The sequence below is a fragment of the Struthio camelus genome, chromosome 4 (genome assembly GCF_040807025.1).
Source record: "Struthio camelus isolate bStrCam1 chromosome 4, bStrCam1.hap1, whole genome shotgun sequence".
In the NCBI taxonomy this organism is placed as follows: domain Eukaryota; kingdom Metazoa; phylum Chordata; class Aves; order Struthioniformes; family Struthionidae; genus Struthio; species Struthio camelus.
Genome location: NC_090945.1, coordinates 87,578,390 through 87,600,690, shown reverse-complemented (window position 1 = coordinate 87,600,690; position 22,301 = coordinate 87,578,390). Strand labels below are relative to the sequence as shown.

General features: G+C 63.6%; 1 protein-coding gene across 8 annotated transcripts in view; it reads right to left on the bottom strand.

Annotated features, from left to right (window-relative positions):
• LOC104141833 (dedicator of cytokinesis protein 2-like) overlaps window positions 1–22,027 on the bottom strand; it is an 80,955-nt gene extending 58,928 nt beyond the window's left edge. For 4 of the 8 annotated variants that reach the window (XR_011141161.1, XM_068944006.1, XM_068944007.1 and 1 more), the window contains exons 1-22: window positions 21,872–22,027; window positions 19,465–19,548; window positions 19,112–19,152; window positions 18,823–18,878; window positions 18,477–18,573; window positions 18,252–18,400; window positions 17,433–17,568; window positions 16,863–17,017; window positions 16,367–16,448; window positions 15,279–15,414; window positions 13,985–14,060; window positions 13,690–13,769; window positions 13,109–13,234; window positions 12,826–12,950; window positions 11,677–11,775; window positions 11,028–11,100; window positions 9,934–10,037; window positions 7,715–7,904; window positions 4,849–4,946; window positions 4,391–4,480; window positions 3,584–3,684; window positions 3,358–3,492 (exon numbers count right to left, since the gene is read on the bottom strand). Coding sequence is in view for 7 of the 8 variants with exons in the window: in XM_068944006.1 (XP_068800107.1) it covers window positions 3,358–3,492; window positions 3,584–3,684; window positions 4,391–4,480; window positions 4,849–4,946; window positions 7,715–7,904; window positions 9,934–10,037; window positions 11,028–11,100; window positions 11,677–11,775; window positions 12,826–12,950; window positions 13,109–13,234; window positions 13,690–13,769; window positions 13,985–14,060; window positions 15,279–15,414; window positions 16,367–16,448; window positions 16,863–17,017; window positions 17,433–17,568; window positions 18,252–18,400; window positions 18,477–18,573; window positions 18,823–18,878; window positions 19,112–19,152; window positions 19,465–19,548; window positions 21,872–21,914 (2,276 nt within the window). In the remaining variant the exon portion in view is untranslated. Of the gene's footprint in view, window positions 1–3,357; window positions 3,493–3,583; window positions 3,685–4,390; window positions 4,481–4,848; window positions 4,947–7,714; window positions 7,905–9,933; window positions 10,038–11,027; window positions 11,101–11,676; window positions 11,776–12,825; window positions 12,951–13,108; window positions 13,235–13,689; window positions 13,862–13,984; window positions 14,061–15,278; window positions 15,415–16,366; window positions 16,568–16,601; window positions 16,780–16,862; window positions 17,018–17,432; window positions 17,569–18,251; window positions 18,401–18,476; window positions 18,574–18,822; window positions 18,879–19,111; window positions 19,153–19,464; window positions 19,634–21,871 lie in introns of those variants that run through there. The other 4 variants (XM_068944008.1, XM_068944009.1, XM_068944011.1 and 1 more) reach the window with 4 other exon arrangements.
• Between the last annotated feature and the right edge of the window lie 274 nt (window positions 22,028–22,301).

Here is a 22,301-nt window from a genome sequence, read left to right as displayed (position 1 = left end):
GGAATTAATAGGAAAGGAATGGAAAACAAGAGACTTTGCCATCATACCGTTGCACAAACGCACGGTGCTCCTGAGCCGCGTGCGGCTCTGACACCCCTCCTCAGAAAGGACAGGGTGGAACCGGAGGAAGTTTGGAGAAAGATGATGGAGACACGTAAATACCAGGAATGGCTCACAGCAGTGACTGGGTTACCAAAACTCAGCCTGAAGACATGGGGATGTGGGGACGTGGGAGGTCTCCAACGTGCCGGAAGGCCTGGAGAGGGTGAGCATGGTCACCATCTCCTCCAGGTGATGCACCAGGGTGTCACATGAGAAGTCAGGCTGAAAACAACACGGGGCAGCTCTTGGCAGAGGAGTGACCGGCTGGTTATTTCAGCGGGTTCAAGCACGGTGTTACTAACGCCGGCGCTGTGGATTCAGCCCCTTTACAACCCACCAGGCTCCAGCAGACGACACTTCCTAGCCTAGGAGAAGTAGGATGAATCAAAAACGGGAAGCACCTGCCTCCCTGCGGTGAGCACAGAGGCGGAGGTGATGCTGTGCCCTCCGGCCGTGCCCAGCCTGCCGCCCCGGCGGCTGCCGCTCTGACGTCCTCGCAGCGACCAGGGATCCTCATAAGAGGTACTCGAGCTGTTCATCTGACTCCGTCTGTGGCATACATAATCAAATAGATACAGCAATCTGCAGCGACTTATTTTAATTACAACCTAATTTCTTTAAATTATAGACTGTGTACAAGATTTAGTACCATTTTAAGTATTTAGAAGATCTGAAGAGTTCATGTTATTCCACTGTTAAGATCATTGAGATAAAGAAAAGATGAATAAAAATACTAAATGTCTTCAGGGATGCCTTTATTTTAATGCAAACTAATTCATAAGGCTGTTTGCAAATGCTCCATATAATTAATTTTCTTTGCCAAAAGTTTGACGAGCTGGGGAATTTGCTCTATGTTTCCATATATAATGAAGAAGTAGATAGCTCAGCTCAGTGACGGCGCACCCCCGGAGGCCCTGCAGCAATGCCCGGCTGCGGAAGAGACCCTGGGAATCGCTGGCAGACGATGGCGATTAGAAAGCCTGAGGAGAGACAGGGCTTGCAGCCACGTGCCCGGCGCAGACGCGGCGCGCGGCAGTCGCGGTCGATGCGGGGAGCGCTCGGGGACGGCAAAGGAGACCGCGAGGATGACGTGGCGCTCGGACGGGTCCTCCGAGGCTGTCTCGGCGCTGGGCACCCAGCGCAGCCCGCGAACAGGAGGCAGAGCAGCGCCTGCACCAGCTGGGCAAGGGCTTCCCGCGCGCCCGGGCGCTTCCCCGCAGCCCTCGACTTTTCCCACGGACCCAAGCAGAGCCTGTGCTTTTCCTCTGCTCCCAGGAAGACGACCGTGTGCCTCCCTGTACATCCCAGCAGCACGGGCAGGAGCGCTGCGCGTGGTCCCAAGGCAACTGCGCTCATTTCCCAAGCTAATCTGTGCTCATCTGCCCTCTTCTGGCTGCCATTTGCCGAGGGACGTTGTTTCCTGCTGCTCTTTTGGGATCATTTCAACTTTCAGTGCCTTCTACTTGGAATGAAACAGGAACATAGCTTGGTTTTTCTGATGACTCCGATTTGCTGTTTTTTAAGAAGTTTTTCACTTCATCTGGAAACTTCTTTCAACCTTCTCTCTCTGGCCAGCACAAGCCTTCTCAGGGGGGTTCGTCTCATCGTGCTCCAGGCAGATAAGGATGGGATTCAAGCGCCCATGTGCTTCATTCCTGCTGTCCCATTTCTTTCCATAGGGGCTTAACCACAAGGCTTCTCCGGGGAAGCCAAGGAAACCAGCCCGGGATGGCTCTGGAGGCATCCAGGGTGGCCTTCCCCAGGGAGGACACGTCTGCTGTCTCCCCTCTGGCTCTCCAAGGGTCACGTGGGTCTCTCCAGGAAGGAAATGAGTTTTGGGAACTATCTTCAATGTGTTGCACCTCCGTAACAGGAGCTGCCTGGGCAAGGAAGGTCTCGTTTACCCCGAGACCACCCCAGGCAGCTCCTGGGGACCTTCTCGAGGGCTGCAAGAGCAAAATGCAGCTGAGGCTCACACTGAGCGGGGCTGAGAAGCAAGACGAGCCTCTGCGGATGGGGCATGAGCCACCCAAACGGGGCGCCTGGGAGGGAAGGAGCTCGCACAGCCCAGACCCCGCTCCAGCTCCTCAGACAAGCCGCGCACCACGCTCGGTTTTGTGGTGATGCAAGGGATACCCTGGAGACTGCAAATACGTTGTTTGTGTTATAAATGATTCAAAAGCACAGTGACAGGCTGAAGTGCGATGGAGCAGCTCATGAAGTGGCCTGAGGAGCCGTGTGCATCATTTAAATTGCGGCGAGAGAAGGTACTTCATATAACCCTTTGATGCCAAACCTGTCGTCTGTACTACGGACGTATCTGTGTGGTCCTTGCCCAAAGCGGCAGGGGTCACAAGGCTAACAGCATTGCTGTCGTTCACACCTCGTGTGAGGGCCACGTATCTGCACTGCAGGAACCGCGGGAACGCTACCGGGCGAGCCGGGGATAACATGGGAACGGGTGGGGGAACCACGCGGGGCCAGGCGACGGGATCAGAGTGCAAACCGATCTCAGCCTATCACAAAACTGCTCGGTAATAAATAAGCTGTGATTCACTATAGATAAGCGCAAAGTTTTCCTCTCGAAGGGAAAAAAAAAAAAATCAACGAAAGAAACTTCAGAACAGTTTGTGCCTGGGTAGGCAAAGAAAGACCAGAGTCTGGAGCGGAGCACAGCTGAGCCTCGCTCGGGAGCATCGCCCCCGGGACGGGACCGCTTCCCAGCCCAGCTGCCAGGGAAGGGGCGCTGCCGGGGCCGGGGCGCCCCGGAGAAGGGCCAGCCGCAGGGAGACGATGACGGCGGCCAGCGCGCGAAACGCAGCAAAGACAGGAGCGAGCGGGTCAGCGTCTCCGCTGGGAACGGGACAAGAAACACGGGCTCCGAGAGCCGCGGGGAGCTCCTGGATTAGACGCTAGGCAGACTGCCCGGGACAGGCATGTTGGCTCCACTACTGCGGGTTTTTGAGAGCGCGTTACAAAACCGCTCTGCCAGGAAGGGTGCAAGCAGAGGCAGCGGCGCCTGGGGGCACGGTGCACTGCGGGACCTCTGCAGGCCCCTTCTGGCCTTGTCCTGCACGATGAAGAGCGCCCAGGAAGAGCCCGGCGCTGCCCCAAGCCCGCAGGTGCGGCAGCGGGCGCCAGGAAGGGCCCGGCGGCGGCAGAGCGAGGGCAGAGCGTGCCGGCGGCGGAGGGCGCGCGCCCACGGCTCAGCACCGGACAGCCCGGCGCAGGGCGGCCACCGGGACCGGGACTTACTGGGCAAAGAGGCGCCGGGAGCGGACGATGAACTTGAAGACGTACTCCAGGGCTTTGAAGGTGCGAATGAGCGGCTCGCAGGGCTCCCCCTGGCTCGCTCGGTCCACGTACCGCGTCAGCGCCGAGAGCAGCTTCCTGGCGGGCAGCGGCGGGCGGCTGAGCGGGGCGCCCGGGGCTCCGCTCCCCGAGCCGCCCGGCCCCGGCCCCGCGGGCGCTGAGCACGCACTTGTAGGCGAGCGTGGCGCTGAAGTGCTGCCGGATGTAAGCCTCCAGCACGGCGTTGAAGTGCTGGAACTTCCGGTCGGCCACGAGGCCCACGATGAAAACCTGGGGGAGAGACGCAGAGCAGAGCTCCAGGCGACGCCGGGGCGCAGCCGGGGACCCACAGACCAAACCCAGGGCGGCGCTCATCTCCCTCGCGGGAGCCTCCTGCCAGCCCGCCCGCTCCGCTGAGACAGCGGGTCCCAGCGGCGCCCAAGCACGCGGCAGGCCCTGAATCTCAGATGCTTCACGGCCGGTTTGCCCAGAGCTCATGCCGTCACCGGTGCCCGGTGTCTCGGGCGGGAGTGCAGCAGTTGCTCTGGCCTGACGCTCCCCGGGCTGTCCGCTAGGATCACGCTTGTCTCTTGACGCTGCTTTCACTGCTTGTTCTAGAGAAAATACCTTTGAGCTTTGCTCGAACTGCAGCTACTGCTGTCCTCACCTGGAGAGTCCAGCCACCTTCACGGCCTCTGCCCAGAGCCGGGGGGTCCAGGCTCTGCTCAGCCCAGGGAGCGGCCTAGACGTGGCTGGACGGCTCTCAGCGCTGCGTGCCTGATCAGATCCAGCAAATCCCATCTCAAAAACCCCCTCAGTCTTACGCTCTTTTGGACATCTCTGGTAATTTGTCTGCTGGATCAGAGCAAAATGCTGGGCTTCCCTCCGCCTGCCCAGGGAAGGCTGAAGACACCTGAGCGGATGAGGCTGGTGGAAAGCTGCTTGGCAGGTCAGACCTGTGGTCAGAGCGACGCAGGGGAGACAGAGACCTACTCACCAGGGCGTCAAAGACAAGGGTGTCGTAGACATCCGTGTCCGCATTCTCCATCATGATGGAGAACAAAGCATCCAAAGTGTCTTGGAGGAACTGGAGGAGAAAAAGGGGGTTTGAGGGCTTAAGCGTTAACTCCAGCATCATCCTGGATCCATCTCTGACAGAGGGAAAGATCTGTCTTGGGGCAGAATTGTTTTCTGTGTTATTTTCTCAGCTTTTCTCAGTCTGAAGCTCCCAGCCCTGTTCCAGGAGACAATTCCCCAGCTTGATCTGTCCTAAAACTGCCACGGTGACACTGCCCGTGCAACACCTGCAGCGCGCTGCTGCCAACCCTCCCCTCCGAGCATCGATATCCCTCTGCCGCTGGGGGAGCGAGAAAGCCGCAGACGTGGGGACACGAAGGGCAGGTTCGGGGAAGGGAAGAGGAGGAGAGCAAAGGCCCCAGCAGCTGCTCATCTTACCTTGATGACTTCCCCTCCATCCACATTCATCAGCTTCTGGAGGTTCCCAGCCAGGAGGCTGGGCTTTGAGCGCCACTTCAGCAGCCCTAGCAAATTAACTGCACAGGAAGACGTGAACAAATTAGCACAGACTTTATTTGCCACCACGGTTAGAACTTATTGACGCTTCCAGCTATGCCAGCAGATACGCTCTACCATTCCCGTCCTCACTGTGCGGGGCGGCTGGCCCTAGTTTGTCAGGAAAAGACCCCAGTGGAAAATGCTCTGTAAGGAGTGGGGGTTGACCAGCCTCGTTGCTCCCCCCAATGCTGCAAGCACCCCGGATGCCTGGGAAAAACGAAAGGGGAAGTGGGCAGCTGCTAACGCACGGCCAGGAGGGACTGGCACTCTCTTCCTCTTTACACCCCCACACAGAGAAAAAACGAGAAATAAAATACCAAAAGTCAAATGCAAAATAGTGGCTTCCTCAAAAACAGGCCCGTTCTGAATAAAGGCAGCTCGGCATGGGCGAGAGCATCCGCGTCTGCAACGATGCTGACGCTCAGGAGACGTCGCGCTGTCCCCAGGTCCTGCAACCCTATGGACCTTTTGGAGAAGGGATCTCTGGGCCTGGGATCAGCACCCACCCTCATCCCGTGGGATCGCGGTGGGGCCGGGGCTGTCGGGAGAAGCTCTGCCCGGGGACAGGCTGGAGACCCCCATCCCGGCACAACCCTTCCCAGAGCAGCTCAGGCTATTGCACAAAAATGTGAGACTATTACCCAAATCACTTGTGGCACTGCTCTGTGTTTGTGTCTTGAACCCTGACCCCGCTGGGGCAGGTGCCGATGCCCTGGCCGCGGGGCACGGAGGCGGCCAACGCGTCTCCTCCGCCTGCACTGAGCTAACGCCGAAGGTCAGCAGAAACTGCCCGAGCAGCCACGCTTCTCCTGCAAAGCCGCAAAGGCGCTATGCAGGAAACTTGGAGATCTTGCACAGTCAGTTTAGTTAACCACTGGTTTATGGTCTCTTCCTGTGGGTCTGCGGCCACGGAAAAACAACTACGCAGAAAATAGCCTGGAAGTAGACATCTAAACGTGGGCCACCAAGCCTGCCAGCTGCAGATATTTAAAATACTGATCCAGTCTTGTGTAGCTTGCTCGGGTGCCTCTGAGCCTAGAGCATCACGCTGGCGGGAACCGCCGGGCGCAGCCAGCGTCCAGGTCGCGCCGTGCTTGGTGCGGGAACCCCCTGCCCCGCGTGCCGACAGCCCCTCGTCAGAGCTGCAGTTGGCAGTTTCCCCAACTATGTCATTAAAATTTAGCAAAACCAAGGCTGAGTATTTCAAACCACTGGCTGTAAAGGTGCTACCATATGGAAAAAAAACTAGGACTGCTGCATACCGTCCTCTCCTCCAGCCAGCTACTATTGCCGCTTGCCTCAGACACGCGAGCGCAGGATCTGCTGGCCCTTCGGTATCGTTATGCAGCATTTTAACTAGCCGAGCAGTTCACAATGCTATTGCCACGTTTTCCTGCCATCCACATTAAGGACAGGCTGCTGCTTTTGCTGAGCTGTCTGCAGAACTGCAGGCATACCGAAAACGTGGCCACGGCCTGCACGCTGCGGCTCTGCCACGCGGAAGAGAGGAGGTAAACCTGGTGAGCATCCAGGCTGCTCTTCCCCTTTACCTCGGACGTGCACCTGCAGCACTTGTCTTAAATGGACATTTGTAAGGGCATTCAGACCACGCAACTCTTATCAGAGCTTCAGCAGCGCAGAAGACACCTGACTGTACTGTTGTATCAGCAGAGTTTTCCCTGTTTGCTTTAGATGCGCACGTGAAGCAGTTTGCCTAATTGCCCACGCGCTTTCCAAGGTTGTCTGCACCTTTTTGTTCCGCCACGTCCCAAAATGTTTTCTACAAGGCAAAATCCTGTCTATAAATGCTGATGCATCTGTGTTTGGATGGCAGGGGCACTCTTGGCTGACTGGTGAAGAACTGAGCGAAGGACGGGAGTTAAAAGCCTGAGCTGTATAACTCGCCACCCCGTTTTTAAAAACAAGGAGTCCCAGCTCCCTTGGTGATTTCCGAAGGGCCCAAAGAAGGTCACAGCGTGTAGACAGCAACCCTCAGCACTTCGTTGCGCTGCCCAAAGCGGAGGCAGCGGCTCGGCTCCCCCGGGGGCAACAGCAGATTAATTACCCTCTGCAGAGGCTCCCACAGCCCAGGAGCTGCTGACTGCCTGCAGCCGCCGGCGGGGCGCAGCTCCTCCCGGCCGGAGCAGCGCCCCGTGATGCTTGCAGCCTGCTATCACTTGTTCTCCTTCCCCTGCCCAGGAAAAACTAATCTGCTGCTAACTCGAAAGGGCTCGGGGGACAAATAAGCCAAAAGACAACCTTAACAAAAAAAAGAGGTGGGGGGGAGGAGAGGAACATGATGAGCTACAGCCTTGAGCTATAAAGGCAGCAATATGCAAATAGAGCCGGTGGCGAACGGTGCCGGCAGGAGCCGTGGGACAGCAGCTCCCGGGCGGCCCCGAGCCCGGCCGCCCTGCCACCCGCAGCCCGGCCCCGGCAGCGCTCGCTCAGGGCCAACCCTGGTGCCTGCCCGACGCCGTCACGCCTCTGCCGCGCTCCCGGTGCTGCTGCGGCCGGAGCGAGCGCGCCCGCCGGAGAACCAACCGCCCGCTCGCTTGAGCGCGGCTCAGATTTGTGTCGCCATAACCAGGAAACTCAGTAGTGTCCTTGCTACAGCTGCTTCCCAAGGCAGAGCCAGAGTTCACCTCTCATGTTTCTTTGGTTTGTGGTGGTTCGGTTAATGTAGCGTGAAGTTACGGGTAGGAGGAATATAGATTTAGTTGCATAAATTAGTTATCAGACTCACCGTTCTGTGTCAGTTTGGTAGAGCAGACGAGGGTGGAGATCTGGAAACTGTCCCGGGTGGACACGCTTATCCCCGAAGTGCCTCCGCTCACTCGGAAGGAGGAACCCGAGAGGATCTTTGACTCCAACACGTTTCTTGTGGACGGCAGGTTCAGGTACGAGCTGGCGTCTTCCAGTTTCCGACTGTCGCCCTGCAACCCAGCACATGTCTCACAAACGAGCAGGACATTAAGAAGGTCCAACTCTCAGGAGCCCTTCGGGAGACAGGTTAGTGCTGATATTACCTTCCCTGACTTGCTCTGCACAACAGTGCAATAAAATCAGTAGGGCTACAGACAAATAAAGGTAACTCCTACGCGATGGATTCAAAGCTCGGTAACTTTAAGCTCTCAAGAGTCACTGTAATCTGGGAGCTCACGTGGGAAATCACCGCCTGCACCGCGGGCTCTGTGCGGATGGTCCGGCAGGCTCTGCCGACCTTAATTTCTGCAAACAGCTTGGGTGGATTTTTTGCTGCGAGGCCCCGCTGGGATCTGTGCTCAGCCTGATGCCGCGACGCTCCCCGAAGAAGGTACTGAACCACAGCTGGCAAAACTTAGGGAGGACAAAAACCAGCGGGTGGAAAACAGCGACGGGCAGAGGTCAGTGACGGGTGGGCACGTTTGGATAGCGTGGGTTTCAAGGCAGCCGAAGGAAGGTCACGTGTGGGGAGTGAGAACAAGTGCGTGTGCGAATAAGCCCTTATGTACAGACAGAGCACAGCGTCCTGGAGAGCCCCAGGGACGGAGACGGGGCCGGTTGGGTTGCACTGAGCATGCACCGGGCCGGGTCCTGGAGAGCCCCGGGGACGGGGCCAGGTGGGACGCTCTGAGCGTGCACCAGGCCGGGTCCTGGAGAGCCCCGGGGACAGGGCCGGGGCCAGGCAGGATGCTGGGGCCACGCTCCGGCTGGGACGCGGGCAGGACCTCCCAGGAGAGCACAGAAAACGTCCATAGCCTTGCAGGTCCCATAATCAGGGAAGCACTTAAAGATTTTGGATGTTTTGCCTGATGAGAAGCCAGAAGAGGGACACGATAACACATTTCAAATGCAAAAAAGACTGCTGGGGGAAAACAGCACTGATCTTCCTCCATGTCCATGCTGGAATAGGAATGGGCTCACTGCAGTGCAAGAGATCAGACACCAGAAAAATGATAAACAAGAAACAACAATAGCGCAGCCCGGGGATAAACTGCCTGGGGAAGCTGGAGAGTGCCCATCAGCAGAAGCTTTTAAGATCAAGACTGGTGAAGGTAGAGAAGACCCTGCCTTCGGGTGAGAAGATGGACCAGGCGAGGGCTCGCCGGAGTGTTGGCTGAGGCCAGCCGCGCAGCTGCTAAAGCAGGCAGCGGACACAAACCTGAACCTCTCAGAAGGATGCAAGACTTGTGGAGGGAGATGGCTTTACCTAGAGTGACTATGAGGATATCTCCAGGAAGAGCAGAGTAAAATTACAGCAAAATTCAGTTAAATATCAGGAATAGCCAAGAGCCTGGGAGTGGAAAATCGCCTCCTAGAGGAAAGGCTGGAGCTGCATTGCCAGAAAGGGATGATGAAACGCTGAATGCACACACAAAAAAGTCCTGAGCTCACTCTTGCAGCGAGGGACTAGCTCACAGCCCTCCCGTTTTCCGTGTCTGCAACTAATGCCAGCTCCCAGAGAGGAGGGGAGCAGCAACACAGGAAGAAAGACAGGTTATTCATGCGGTCTTTCATACTTCAGCATTGGAGCCAGCTGAATTTTTTAAATGAACAGCGAGTTTTTCCTCCTTGCATTTTCTCTCTGCTCTCTCAGAGGAGAAAAATAAGCAGTTTTAGAAAGCAAAATCCTGGTGAAATCAGGTAAAATGTAGAAAATATCTTCATGGGATGTTCCCCCCATTTCTGATACGCTTCAGTTACCTTTTTCTAAACAAAACTTGTCATTAGCAAAGGAGCAGAGCAGGGATGAGAGAGGAGGTGCGCAGAGAGCCGCAGCAGGTCTCTGAACCATCAGGGACAGGAGGGACTTGAGGAAAGGACTGGAAACCACCCAGAGGGGTTTTGGGTACATGCCAACAGCGCAGCAGCTCTCATACCACCCGGGGCTCTGCCCTACATGTGTGTCGCCTGCTGGGAGAACATGCTTCCTGTGCTGCCTTCTTGTTCCAAAAGAATCACTTTGCCCAGCTCTGCTAGTACCTTATACAGAAAAAGGTCGTGTTCCCCATCACGTAGGGTAGTACCATCAGGTCGCATCAACTTCACGAAGGCCATGGAGAAAATCCTCTCACTTTTGTCTTTAGCTGGGAGAGACAAAAACACAGAGTGAGGTGAAGTGGGTTCAGGAACAGCCCGAGGACACGTTGCATGGGCACGGAAAGGGCAGACGCAGCCTGGGGACTGCAGAGCGGGAGCAGCAGGCCCCTGCCCTCCCTGCAGCTGCAGCCTCTTCCAGAGAAGGTGGTGCCAGAGAAATCATTTTTCTTCTTCTGAAGCCAGCAGGCTTTGCACAACGTGCAGCGAGACCGCTTAATCTCCTTGACGCGCTTGGGAGAAGTATCTGCCTGCAATTGCTGGAGAACAGCAAAGAGAAAGAGAGGAAAAACGCATGATGCACAGATAGAGAAGCTGCTGACACGGCGAGCACTGTGCTGCCCGGACGAACGGCCATCGGAAAGTCATCTGGACAAGCAGCAGATGGGGTTTTGGGCAGGGTCAGACCGGCGAGCAGCAGTCTCAGGTGCAGGTCTCCCAGCCGTACCCACCATCCCTGCCACCCGAGACAGCCCTCGTGGGCCTGACCCTCCCCTGCAGCAAGCCTGGGGAAGGCGCCCGGAGCGTCGCAGCCTGCGGCCGCACCTCGTCCTAGCACACGTGTTTTTCAGCCCTGGGAAGCAGCTGACAGTGGCGCCCTGCTGCTGGAGCAGCCGATCCTCCCGGCTGCGTGCTGCAGCCTGCGCAGCCAAAAGCCACAAGACAGAGAAGATGCTCCAAGAGCCAAGCGCAGACAGCCAGGGTACGGTTTGCATGCAAGAGGCAGCGATTTCCCAGGGATCCGCTGCCTCACTGTGGGCAGCCGGGGGACAGAGCAAACAGGGATGACGGCTTGCTACCTCCCATATATGAGCCCAGATTTCACAGCGTCCCTAATGTATTCTCACACAGGTGCAAGGTGAGGACTGCTCATGGGGCGCTCGTGTTTGTGCAGCACCTGAGCTGCGGAAAGACCATCTCCGTCCCAGCCTTTGTGGGGAACATTAGCAGAGGAAGACCTGAAGAAGAGAGATACTTACAGTCACTGGAGGAGCGATGCCTGAAGGTGAATCGTAGGTGGGTCTTGTGGACATCTTCAATGGGAACAGCAATCTGAGGGAGAGGAGCCCACATGAGCACAGTAGGGCACAGGCTGGATGACCTGGCTGGCAGAGACCCCTTTGTGCCTGAGCTTGGGCAAAGGTTGCAGCGAACCATGAATTTGCTTAAATCCAGTCCCACGTGCTTTTCTTTCAACTGATAAGGCTGAATTAGAGGCAAGTAGATGTCCTGTGCCTGTTTCTGCACGCACATAGGTCGCAGTGCAGGGCTGGTGGAGTATGTCTAGGTGCTGCCACAGACCCGCGTACCTGCACACCTCCACCCTTCCCCGTATCTCCTGCCTGGCGTGGCTCCGTCGACAGGACACGTGGCTGAGCCCACAGGAGCACAGCAGGCTGCGGGGAGAGGCACATGCGGCACAGCGGACCCCCACCAGCCGTGAGCACGTTTGCAAGCCTCCACCCCCAGGGCTCCTTGCAAGCAGGGATGCCATGGACATCTGCCTCCCTGCCTGCCCATGGGGACCGGACGGAGGAGACCTCATCAGGGACACTGACCATTGAGCCCACCACAACCCCTGCGACAGAGGTCCCACCTCAGCCTCCACACAAGGAGGCTCGTACAGACCTTCACCGTCTCCATCCATCGCTGGTGTCGCTGCTGGTAGTAGACCACAGAGCGATACTCGCTTGCCGGCTTGTCTCCTGCACCGTGGTAGATCACATTCTGCAGAGAGACACTTCATGTTCAGGTTTTGACATTGCTTGCTATGGATCTTTCTTGGACCAGAGATACTTGAAGGCCTGGAGAGCCTTTGAGTGGTCCAGCCCTCATTGCCCACCAAGCGGGCTTGGCCTCCAGCCCATCTGCTACATCTGCATCCCATGGCCCTGTGCTGGGACACCTCTCGCTGGCTCCTGGTCTCGCTTCCCAGCCCGGCTCACATGGGGCAGTGACAAGGGACCGGCTGCAGACAGGCTTCCCCTGCCCCATCCATCTCTGCAGGGCCTGGCTGTTGTCTCCAAAAGGAGACAACAAGGGACACGCGACCCCCCCAGGGCCTCTCCAAGACTTGACTTCTGTTGCAACGTGGGAAATTCATTATCGCAGATGGAGAAAAAGATGATGGGGGGAGACTGCGCCTCTGGAAAAACACAGCAGGAGCCTCAGTAGGCCTCGGTTTCTCGCAGATCAGATAAGAATTGAGTTTGCAATGAAAGCAAACACCCTGAGAAGAGAGAGACAAGGCAACAGCGGGCTGCGTGACGGGGAGAAGCCTATGGCTTGCTCGGAGCCTGCTCGCCCCGGCCCTCTCCGGGCGGACCCTGCCCGGCCCCTGCTGCCCCAGCTCCAGCACGAGCCTCGGCGAGAGCTGCGGAGCAGCCCGGCGTCCTGGAGCTCTCCGGGAACGGCTGGCGGGCTCTGACCAGCCCAAAGAGACTGTGACTTTTGGCTACCCCTTCCAAGAGCTTTTTCCAAGTCTTTAAATAAAGACAAAGGCTGTTCGGAAGGATAACTTCCAGAGCTCCGACTTGCAGGAAAGGAGGCTATTCCAGCCAGTTTGTGCCAAGGAAGCGGCTGCGACTCCCGCAGCCGTAACTTTGCATGGGGAAGGTGCAAGGCCGGGGCACGGCGGGCCGGGGCAGCGGTCCCCCCGTCTGCAGAGCCTGCCCCGGGCAGGCAGGCCGTGCGCGCGCCGCAGGGGACGCCCGCGGCAGCCGGCTCCGAGCCCTCCGGCGCACGAGCAGCCCTGGCGCCAGGGCCAGCGCGCCTTACCGGCACCACGCTGCCGGCCTCGTCACAGACGCACACCGTCACCTCCACGTTCTTCTGCGTCTTCTTGTTCCCCTTGTCGAACTCGCCCTGCACCAGCGTGAGGTAGATGTCGTTCCGGACGTCTCCTAGGAGGAGGTGTGTGCGGGGATGCCCGGTGAGGCTGGCTCTGCGCTGCCCCCGGGACGCCGGGCTGGCGGCCTCGCGGGACCTGCCCCGTGCCCAAAACTGCCAAGCAGCTCTGCACCGGGGCCCCGCCGCCTCCCGGCACGTCCCTCCCGCTTGCCTGGCATGATGACCTCCGGGTAGCCCAGCTTGCGTGCCACCACGGTGCTGCGGTCCACGAGGTGGGGGTGGTCTTTCCGCACCTGGCTCAGGTCTCCCCAGAGCATCTTCAGGGACACCCAGAACCCTGGCGGGGACGGAGACGGGGTCGGGGTCGGCCGGGCAGCCCCGCCGCGCCGCGCACCCGGCTGCAGGGAGACCTGGACAGTGCTCCCGGGACACCAGGTCTCTGCCTCCCGCAGGGACGCCCCAAACCCTCTGACCCACGAGGAGGACCTAGGTCCCGCCTGGGTCTCCTCTCCAGCGCAGACAGCCACATACCCTTCCTGAAAACTTCTCTCTTACTCGGTTTTGGAGGAAATTTGGCCCTGTCCCCTTGGGACCCCCCACACTCGTGTCCTAAATGCTATTTGGAGCTGTCTCTGGGGACGGCGCGGGAAGCGGCTGGTCCGGGCTGGGGCCCTGGACGTGCATCGGGGGAAACACTTCCAGCGCGGCGGCTTATACGCCGCCCAGCTGTGCCCAGGAGCGAGCTCGGGAGCAGCCTCGCGAGACGGGTCGGGGGGCGCGCGGGGCAGTTACCTTGTCCTTTGTGGTTGATGTCCTTCCCTTCCACAGCTTTCCTTATCATGTTGTGCAGAAAGTCGTTCTCGGCCGCGGCCCTGCCGACAGCAGAGCGCGGGGGGGTTCAGGGCGCTCAGCGCCAGGGGCCAAGGGAGCCCCCCCGCCACTCCCTGCGGGTCCCCAGAGCGGCCTGCCACCGAGCAGGAGCACCACGGTCTCATTACAGAGCCAAATTTAATAGAAAAACACCTTTGCTTTTGGCCCCTCTAGGCCCCCGTGCAGCCCCTCTCCCGGCCGGCGCGGCGGTACTCACAGGTGCACGGGAATGAAGTGCTGCTTGTCCTCGTCGCTCTCGCACTTCCCCTTGGTGATGTCCGTGACGTCCATCACTGCAACGCGTGGGGCGGCTGCCAGGCGTGCGCCGCAGCACCCGCGCCGGCCCTCCCGGGACCCCCGCGGCCGCCCCCCGCGCCCCAGCAGCTCGGTGGCTCAGGGCTCGCAGCCTCCATGCAGCGCCCCCGGCAAGGCCACGCAGGGACGGTGCTGCTGCTGATCACTGGGTCGCCTCTGAGCTCTTGCGCAGGCTTGGGCCAAAATAACCCATATCTAGAACATTTCCACCGGGTACAGACACGGTGGGGGGGATCAGCTGCAGGATGGACAGGGCTCCACAAAGCAGGCGCCAGGACAATGAATCTGGTCTGCTCCCCAGGGACGTGCTCAGCTCAGAGCACAATTAGCTACCGTGTGTTAATAATTCACCTGGTAATTACTCCATGGCTGAGGCCCTAGCATGCACTAATTAGCCAATTAAAATCAATAATTTCCTACCAAGTCCATCTGATGAGGATCAATACCCCAAGCAGGAATGTTTGTCAGAGCGCAGGTGGGAGCGGGGATTCGGGGATGCAGGGGTGCAGGGATGCAGGGAGGGAGCTCCAGGTGGCAGCGGGGATGTGGGGACACGGGGATGCAGGGAGGGAGCTCTGGACAGAAGTGGGGACACAGGGATGCAGAGAGGGAGCTCTGGGCAGGAGCGGGGATGCAGGGAGGGAGCGCCGGGTGGGAGCAGGGATGCGGGGACGCGGAGACGCAGGGATGCCAGGAGGGAGCGCCAGGTGGGAGCGGGGATGCGGGGACGTGGGGATGCAGGGACGCAGGGATGCCGGGAGGGAACTCCAGGTGGGAGCCGGAGCAGGACCGCCCTGCACCGCGCTGGGGGCTGCTGTGGGGTCAGGCCAGGTAAAGGGGCGACACAGCAGGGCGCACTGGGGCTCAGGGCCGAGTGGGCGCCCAGGGACTGGCCCCAGGAAGGGAAACCCGTTGTCTGCCGCAAGGACACCTCTGCAGAGGGGCGAGCGAGGGCCAGCGTCTGCGCGCAGGGAGCTGGCTCGCCGTGCTGTGGACCACTTCCCTGGGCAGAGGAGGCTCCGGAGCAGCCCCAGGACAGGCGGCTCGCATGACCCCCCAGACCGCTGCCCAGGACCTGGCAAGCAGCACCGAGGTGCCCTTCGGGGCACCTTCGCCCCCGGGGTCGGCGCGAGAAGGGACGCGCTCGGGCGGCCGCCGGGGTCCCCTCCCGGAGCCCGCGGCAGGGGCCAGCTCACCCGAGATGCCGAAGGGCCGCCGGAGGCCCGTGCTGAGCTTCCGGCTGTAGGTCTCCCTGAGGTCCATGCGTCCCACCCGGATGATCTGACACACCAGGAAAAGCTTCTCCCGTTTCAAGTCTTTGCTGCCCAGGTCCTGGGGCGGGGGAGAGGGGGGCGAGTCAGACGCTTGCAGCGCCACGTGGGACAGGGCGCTCGGCCCCCGCGGTGCCGGGAGCAGCCCAGCAGCCCAGCTCGGCCCCGCGGAGCCACCCTAGCACCTCTGCTTCCCGCAGGCGGCTCGGCTCCGGGGGCGAGGGGATGCCCTGGCCGCTGCACCCCACGGCCGGCTTAGCCCGGCAGGAGCCCGGGGAGCCCGTCCATCCCGGGTGCTGCGGGACGGGGTGGCACCGGGGCCGGAGGAGAGCCGCCGCAGCCCGGGGCTGTCCTGCAGGAGCTCTGCCCGCGCGTCCTGCGGAGGCACCAGCGTGGGCACGGCGCTCTGGGAGGCGGCAGGGCTGGCAGCGAGGCGCCAGGGCCCGGCACCCCAGGGAAACGCGGCTGGGTGGGGGGCACGGCCACGGCGAGGGCAGCCGAAGCGGCGAAGGCGAGAGCATGGGTCTGCGGGCCGCAGCAGCCGGGCAGAGGGCGAGAGCTGCCACGCGTTGGAGCCGGGGACCTCAGGGCTGGAAGTGCTGATGCTGCTCGTTTGCATTGATTGTCCTGGTTCATCTGCATACGGACGGCTCTGCTGCAGCCGTCGGAGGGTCAGCGCGGCTCGGCTGGTGCAGCGGCAGAGCTGCTCGGTCCGCGGGAGCTGCTCCTCCTGCCCTCCCGGGAGGCAGCAGGCGGCAGGGGCGAATGCCCTGCAGCACGGGACCGGGTGAAGAGTCTGCGCAAGGGGCCGCCGGACCGGGTACGGCTGCGGAGGGGTTGCAGCGGAGACAGGCGGCGAGGAGAGAGCGGCAGAGCAGGGGCCGGCTGTTGAGAGCGGCGCGGGGGCTACGGCGGAGCCCCGAGCCCGGGGCCAGTGGCTGCAAAGTGCCGCGTGCGGGTGCCTGGGCAGGATGGCGAGGGAGGGCAGCGCAGGGCTGGGGGGCCGCGCTCACCGTGAAGACGGCCTTGAGGTTGTTGAGCAGCTCGATGTCCTGGGGGACGCCCGTGCTGGCCCAGCGGATCACGTAGTTCTCGCTGCAGGGGGGCGCGAGGGCGTCAGGGGAGCTGTGCCGGGGCCGGCCGGCTGCGCGTCCGCGGCTCCCACGCGAACGGGAGGGCTCTGGGCCAGCAAAGGTGCCAGGCCGCCCCGGTGCAGGCAGCATGAGCACCGCGGGGCAGCCCCGGTGCCTCCACCCTGCAGGCCGGGGTGGGTGACGGGGTGCCGGGGGCAGCGGCTCCCCCTCCATGGGACAGACACCAGGGGATGCTGCAGAGGGTGGACGTGGGGAACGGTTGGCGGGAACCCCCCGTTTCCTGCCCTGGGTGAGAGCTGGGGGGACACAGAGCCCCAGTGTGCAGGGGCATCGCCCCGACAGTGGCGGCCGCGCAGGGGCTGGAAGGGGGAGCCGGGCACGGCCAGGGCTGCCAGCCTGCCGCCACCAGCCCCACCTGATCATCCGCTGCTCTGCGGGGTCGTACAGCGCCATGAAGAGCTGCGCCTCCTCGCCGATGTTGCAGACAAAGTTGCGCACGCAGAGGTAGAGGCTGTGGGAGGGCGACGCCGCCAGGTGGGCGCTGCAGCCCAGCTCGCTCTGCTGCGGGAGCTGCGGGTGACGAGGCCGGTCAGCCGGGGCGCCCGGCGGCCCCACACCGCAGCCTCTCTGCAGGGCAGCCCCTGGCGCAGCCCAGCGCAGCTCCGAGAGCCCCATGCCGTGCAGGTGCAGCCGTGCCATGGGGATGCAGCATGCTGTGCAGGCACAGCCGTGCCATACAGGACATAGCCATGCTATGGGGATGCAGCCATGCCATGCAGGCACAGCTGTGCCGTGCAGGCGCAGCCATGCCATGCAGGCACAGCCGTGCCGTGCGGGTGCAGCCATGCCATGCAGGCACAGCCGTGCCGTGCGGGTGCAGCCATGCCATGCAGGCACAGCCGTGCCGTGCAGGCGCAGCCATGCCATGCAGGGCGCAGCAGGCTCCGAGCACTGCGGGGTCGGCATGCTGGGCGCTGGTGCTCACCATCTCCTCCTGGATGCGCTGCATGATGGTCTGTGTGGCCTTCTTGTGTGCCTGGAAGAGGCTGATGACGCTGGTCCTGTCGGGGTCCAGGATGTTTTCATTCTCATCCCGCACCACCAGGTCCAGTGCGAGGATCCTGCAGGGACGGACAGGGGCTGAGGAAGGACCCAGCACCATGCTGGGTAAGACATGACACAGCCCATCGCGCCACTGGGCAGGCCTGGCCCAGCACCCTCTCTCTGGGCACGCCGTCCGGGATGGCAGGGGGTTCCCAGGGAACCTGCCGGGAGCACAGCACCGCAGGCACCTCGCAGGAGCCAGGCCAGCATCCCAAACCCATCGCAGCCAACGGCAGACCGCTGGGAAGAGGAAGGAGCAGGGCAGCAGCTGGGATGCTCTCCTGCCTGAGCTGGGGCTCATGGGTGATATCCCTTTGCTGGGCTGAGACCTGGGTCCCATCATGACACCCATTGGCTGATCCAGACCAAAGCAACCTGACCCAGCTCCCTGGTCTCCCTCCCGTTGCGGAAACACCTTCCCGAGATGCAGCTCTGTCCCGGGTTGGACCCGGCCAGTGGGAGCTGGTCCCACCTGGACGAGCGCCCTGGGGACGAGCGCCCGGGGATGGGGCAGGGACTGCGAAGGGTGGGCACGTGCCACCCTGGGAACGGCGAGCCAGGCTGGCTGGGGAGACACAGCCGTGCTACGGGCTGGACTGCAGCGGAGGAGCAGGGTGCCCCTCGGCCCCGGGTGAGCCCGTGCTGGGGCGGCATCGGCCCTGGGAGGCAGCAGATGCACCTGCGACCCCCCCGCTCTCACTTGTTCCCGTAGTCGATCTTGCTGGTCACCTCCTTCTTGAGCTGCAGGAGCTCGTCCTTGGGCAGCGTCCCCGAGAGCAGCTGCGAGCGCCGCTCCATCAGCTCGTACATCATGCGCTTCACCTGCCGGTACCGCTCCGTCTGCCCCGTCTGCAGGCAGCAAGGCCGGGTCACCCTCGTGCCTGGCCCCGGGGACCCTGGGCTCCCCGTCCCGCTGGCTGCTCACCACGTAGAGCTGCTTCCAGATGGTGGCCCACTCGCGCAGCGTGGTGGTGATCTCCTGCACCATGGGCATCTCGGCGGGCACCACGCTCTCCTCCGTCCTGGGAAGCACCGCGAGCGCCGCTGCAGCACCGCGCACCCCGGCCCCCCGCGCCGGGACCCCTGTCCCAGGCCAACGCTGCCGGCTCGGGGCGCGGGGTCCCTGCCGCACCCCGGGGACACGGGGTCCTGGAGCTGCCTGCGCCCGCGCTGCGGCTCCCAGCTGCCTTCCCGCTGCCCGCGCCGGCAGCGCCCGGTGCAGACACGGGCCCACGACTGCCCGGCGGCAGACCCCGCGCCCCAGCACCTACCCCCTGCGCTCCACCACGGCGCCCTTCAGGTGGATCAGTGAGGCTGGGAAGATGCCCTGGGGGGAGCCGGAGCCATCAGCGCCCATGGGGCCGGGATGGGAGAGGGTCCACGCGCCCCGGCAGGCGCAGCCCGCCCCAGGTGCCCAGGTTGGGGGGTCGCCTGAGCTGGCAATGACCTGGGGTGCCTGGCGCATCCCCTGCACCAGGATCCCACCCGGCCAGGGCCAGGCAGAGCCTCCCAGGGGCTGGGCCCGTGCCCACCCCCTCGCCACCAGCAGCGCCCACCTACCCGGGCAGCCCTGTTCCTGAGCGAGTAGCCACGATACCAGCCTGGAAGGGAAGGACAGGCCGTGAGCCAGGCTCGGAGACCCAACGGCCCCCGGAGGGTGGGAGTGGGCTGGGGGGTGTCTGCAGCCAGTGCAGCCAGGGCGGCAGGAGGAGGCCCCGGCGCTGGGGTGCACCCAGATAACCCCCAGCCTCTCCCTGCTTAGGGCATGCACATGCCCCTAGTGCTCGAGTGCACCCCAGCCCCCCCACCTCCCCCTGCAGGGGTGCAGGAGGCCCCGGTACCAGGGGGCACCCGGATGCACCCACGCAGCCTGCTCCACATGGGGGCCCGTGGGGCCAGCCGGGCCCCCTTACCCTCGGACGCCTGCAGGATGTGCACCGTCTCCCCGATCTGCAGCGGCAGGTGATGCTCTTTGGTGCGCGGGAAGTTCCACAGGGCTGGGGAGAGAGGGAGCCCCGGAGCCGTGGGACGGAGCCCCGGAGCCGTGGACGGGACCCCGGAGCCATGGACGGAGCCCCGGAGCTGTGGGATGGAGCCCCCGGAGCTGTGGGACGGGACCCCAGAGCTGTGGGACGGAGCCCCAGAGCTGTGGACGGGGCCCCGGAGCCGTGGGACGGAGCCCCGGAGCTGTGGACAGAGCCCCGGAGCCGTGGGACGGGACCCCGGAGCCGTGGGATGGAGCCCCCGGAGCTGTGGGACGGGACCCCAGAGCTGTGGGACGGAGCCCCGGAGCTGTGGGACGGAGCCTCGGAGCTGTGGATGGGGCCCCGGAGCCGTGGACAGAGCCCCGGAGCCGTGGGATGGAGCCCCCGGAGCTGTGGGACGGGACCCCAGAGCTGTGGGACGGAGCCCCAGAGCCATGGATGGGGCCCCAGAGCCGTGGATGGGACCCCGGAGCCGTGGACGGAGCCCCGGAGCTGTGGGACGGGACCCCGGAGCCGTGGGACGGGACCCTGGACCTGTGGACGGGGCCCCAGAGCTGTGGATGGGGCCCCGGAGCTGTGGACGGAGCCCCCGGAGCTGTGGGACAGGACCCCGGAGCCGTGGATGGGGCCCCAGAGCCGTGGATGGGGCCCCGGAGCCGTGGGACGGAGCCCCGGAGCTGTGGGACGGGACCCCAGAGCTGTGGGACGGAGCCCCGGAGCCATGGATGGGGCCCCAGAGCCATGGATGGGGCCCCGGAGCTGTGGACGGAGCCCCCGGAGCTGTGGGACAGGACCCCGGAGCCGTGGATGGGGCCCCGGAGCCGTGGACGGAGCCCCGGAGCTGTGGGACAGGACCCCGGAGCCGTGGGACGGGACCCTGGACCTGTGGACGGGGCCCCAGAGCTGTGGGACGGGGCCCCGCCGGGCCCTGACACCCCCCACCCAGCACCGTCCCTCCGAGGCTCCCGGGGACCCTCGCTCTCCAGCCGGCGTGCCCCGCGGCAGCCCTCCCCGGCAGGGCAGAGCCACCGCAGCCGGTGTCGCTCAGCCCCAGGCAGGCCGCCTCCGGGTCCCAGCCCCACGCAGACGGCACGAGAGCCCCACGGCTTGGTCGTGGTGCTGGCAGGGGAGCAGGGCCAGCAGCAGCTCGCTCACAGCGAGAGGCTTCCTGCTGCGGTGCAGGCTGCGCCAGGACCAGGTGCTCTGCAGCCCTTGCTGGTCCCGCTGCTATTTCTGGCCCTGCGGCTGGTAACGGCTCTGTCTGGCCTCCCTTGGTGGAGGCAGCCCTGCGCTCGTGTCACCCTGCGCCCGGGGCGCTCTGCCTGCAGGCGTGCCAGCGCCTGGCGGGGGGATCCCTGCTGGGCCTGCCGGCGCCCCCCGCCAGCTCGGGGCCGCCGGAGCCCCGGGCTCCCGCGGGCGCCCCGTCCCGCAGCCCTGCCCTCCAGGCGACGTCCCCAGACTGGCCCGTGCCTGGCCCCGGCTCAAGCTCGCTCCCCGGCCAGCCGCGGGTTAACACCAGCGGGAACCCAGCGCTCGGCCCCGGCCAGCGGCCCAGGACCCGCGTGGGGCTCGGCCCCGCTCCAGGATGCTGCTCGCGGCCCCAGGAGCGGATGTGGGAAACGGCCCCGGCCAGAAACGGGAAGAGGTGCAGGGCTGCGAGGGCAGGTGCAGCGCAAGGAGAAGTGCGTGTTAGCGCAGGGGCGGGGGGCGGCAGGGCAGGAGGGGGGGTCAGTGCGGGGCGGGGGGGCGGCAGGGTGGGAGGGGGTCGGGGGTCGGTGCGGGGGGGCGGCGGGGTGGGAGCGGGTCCTGGGTCGGTGCAGGGCGGTGTGGGGGCAGCGGTGCGGGAGCGGGCCGGGTCGGGGTGGGCGCGGGTCAGGGGTCGGTGTGGGTCGGGGGGGCGGCGGGATGGGAGGGGGTCGGGGGGAGCCCCACGGCTTCCCGTCCCCACCGGCCTCCAGCCGCCCGGGTCCTGCCGGGGCTGGCACAGCTCAGCCCAGCCCCGGCCCCGGCCCCGGCCCCGGCCCCGGCCCCGGCCCCGGCCCACCCCTCCTGAGCCCTGCGACCCCAGCCCGCCCCACGCTCAGTGCTCCATCCTGGCGCCGGCCGCGCAGGGTGCTGGCCCCCCACCCCGCAGCACCACCCGGCCCCGCGCGGCAGAGCCCGGCCGTGGTTCAGCCCCACGCTGCCACCCTGCCTGCCCCGCTCAGCCCCGCAGCCGGCGGGCGCCGGAGAAGCCCGCCAGTCGCCCCAGCCCCTGCACCACTTCCAGGCTGCACCGGGGCGCCCGCTCCGGGCAGGACCCAGCGCCCTGCTCAGCCCCGTCCTGCCCACTCACCAACGCCATACTTCTCCTCCTTGGTGGGCAGCCAAGGGGCCATTTCTAGCTGTGCGGCGCGGGGAGCCAGGGCCCTGCGCGGGGTGTCTGCTGGTTCCTCCTGCCTCGCTCCCCGGGTCACGTGTGTCTCACTGGCTTGTGCAAACCTCCGCTTTCTCCATGCACAGCTGGACTGTGCACAGAAATAGCCAACGGCCCTGCACCCTGCGGCGTGCTGGTGCGAGGGAGCGGTGGGACGGGGGCCCCAGGCCCCCTCCGCGCTGCCTGAGCACCCCAGGGGTGCAGCAGTGGGGCCGCCTGCGCCCAGGGCGATGCTGCAGCAGCAGGTGCCCTCAGGGCTGGGTGGCTGAGCACCGCTGCCCAAGAGGCCTGGGCAGCCCGGCAGGACACAGGGCTGGAGCCTGGGGGCATGGAGCAACACACAGCGCAG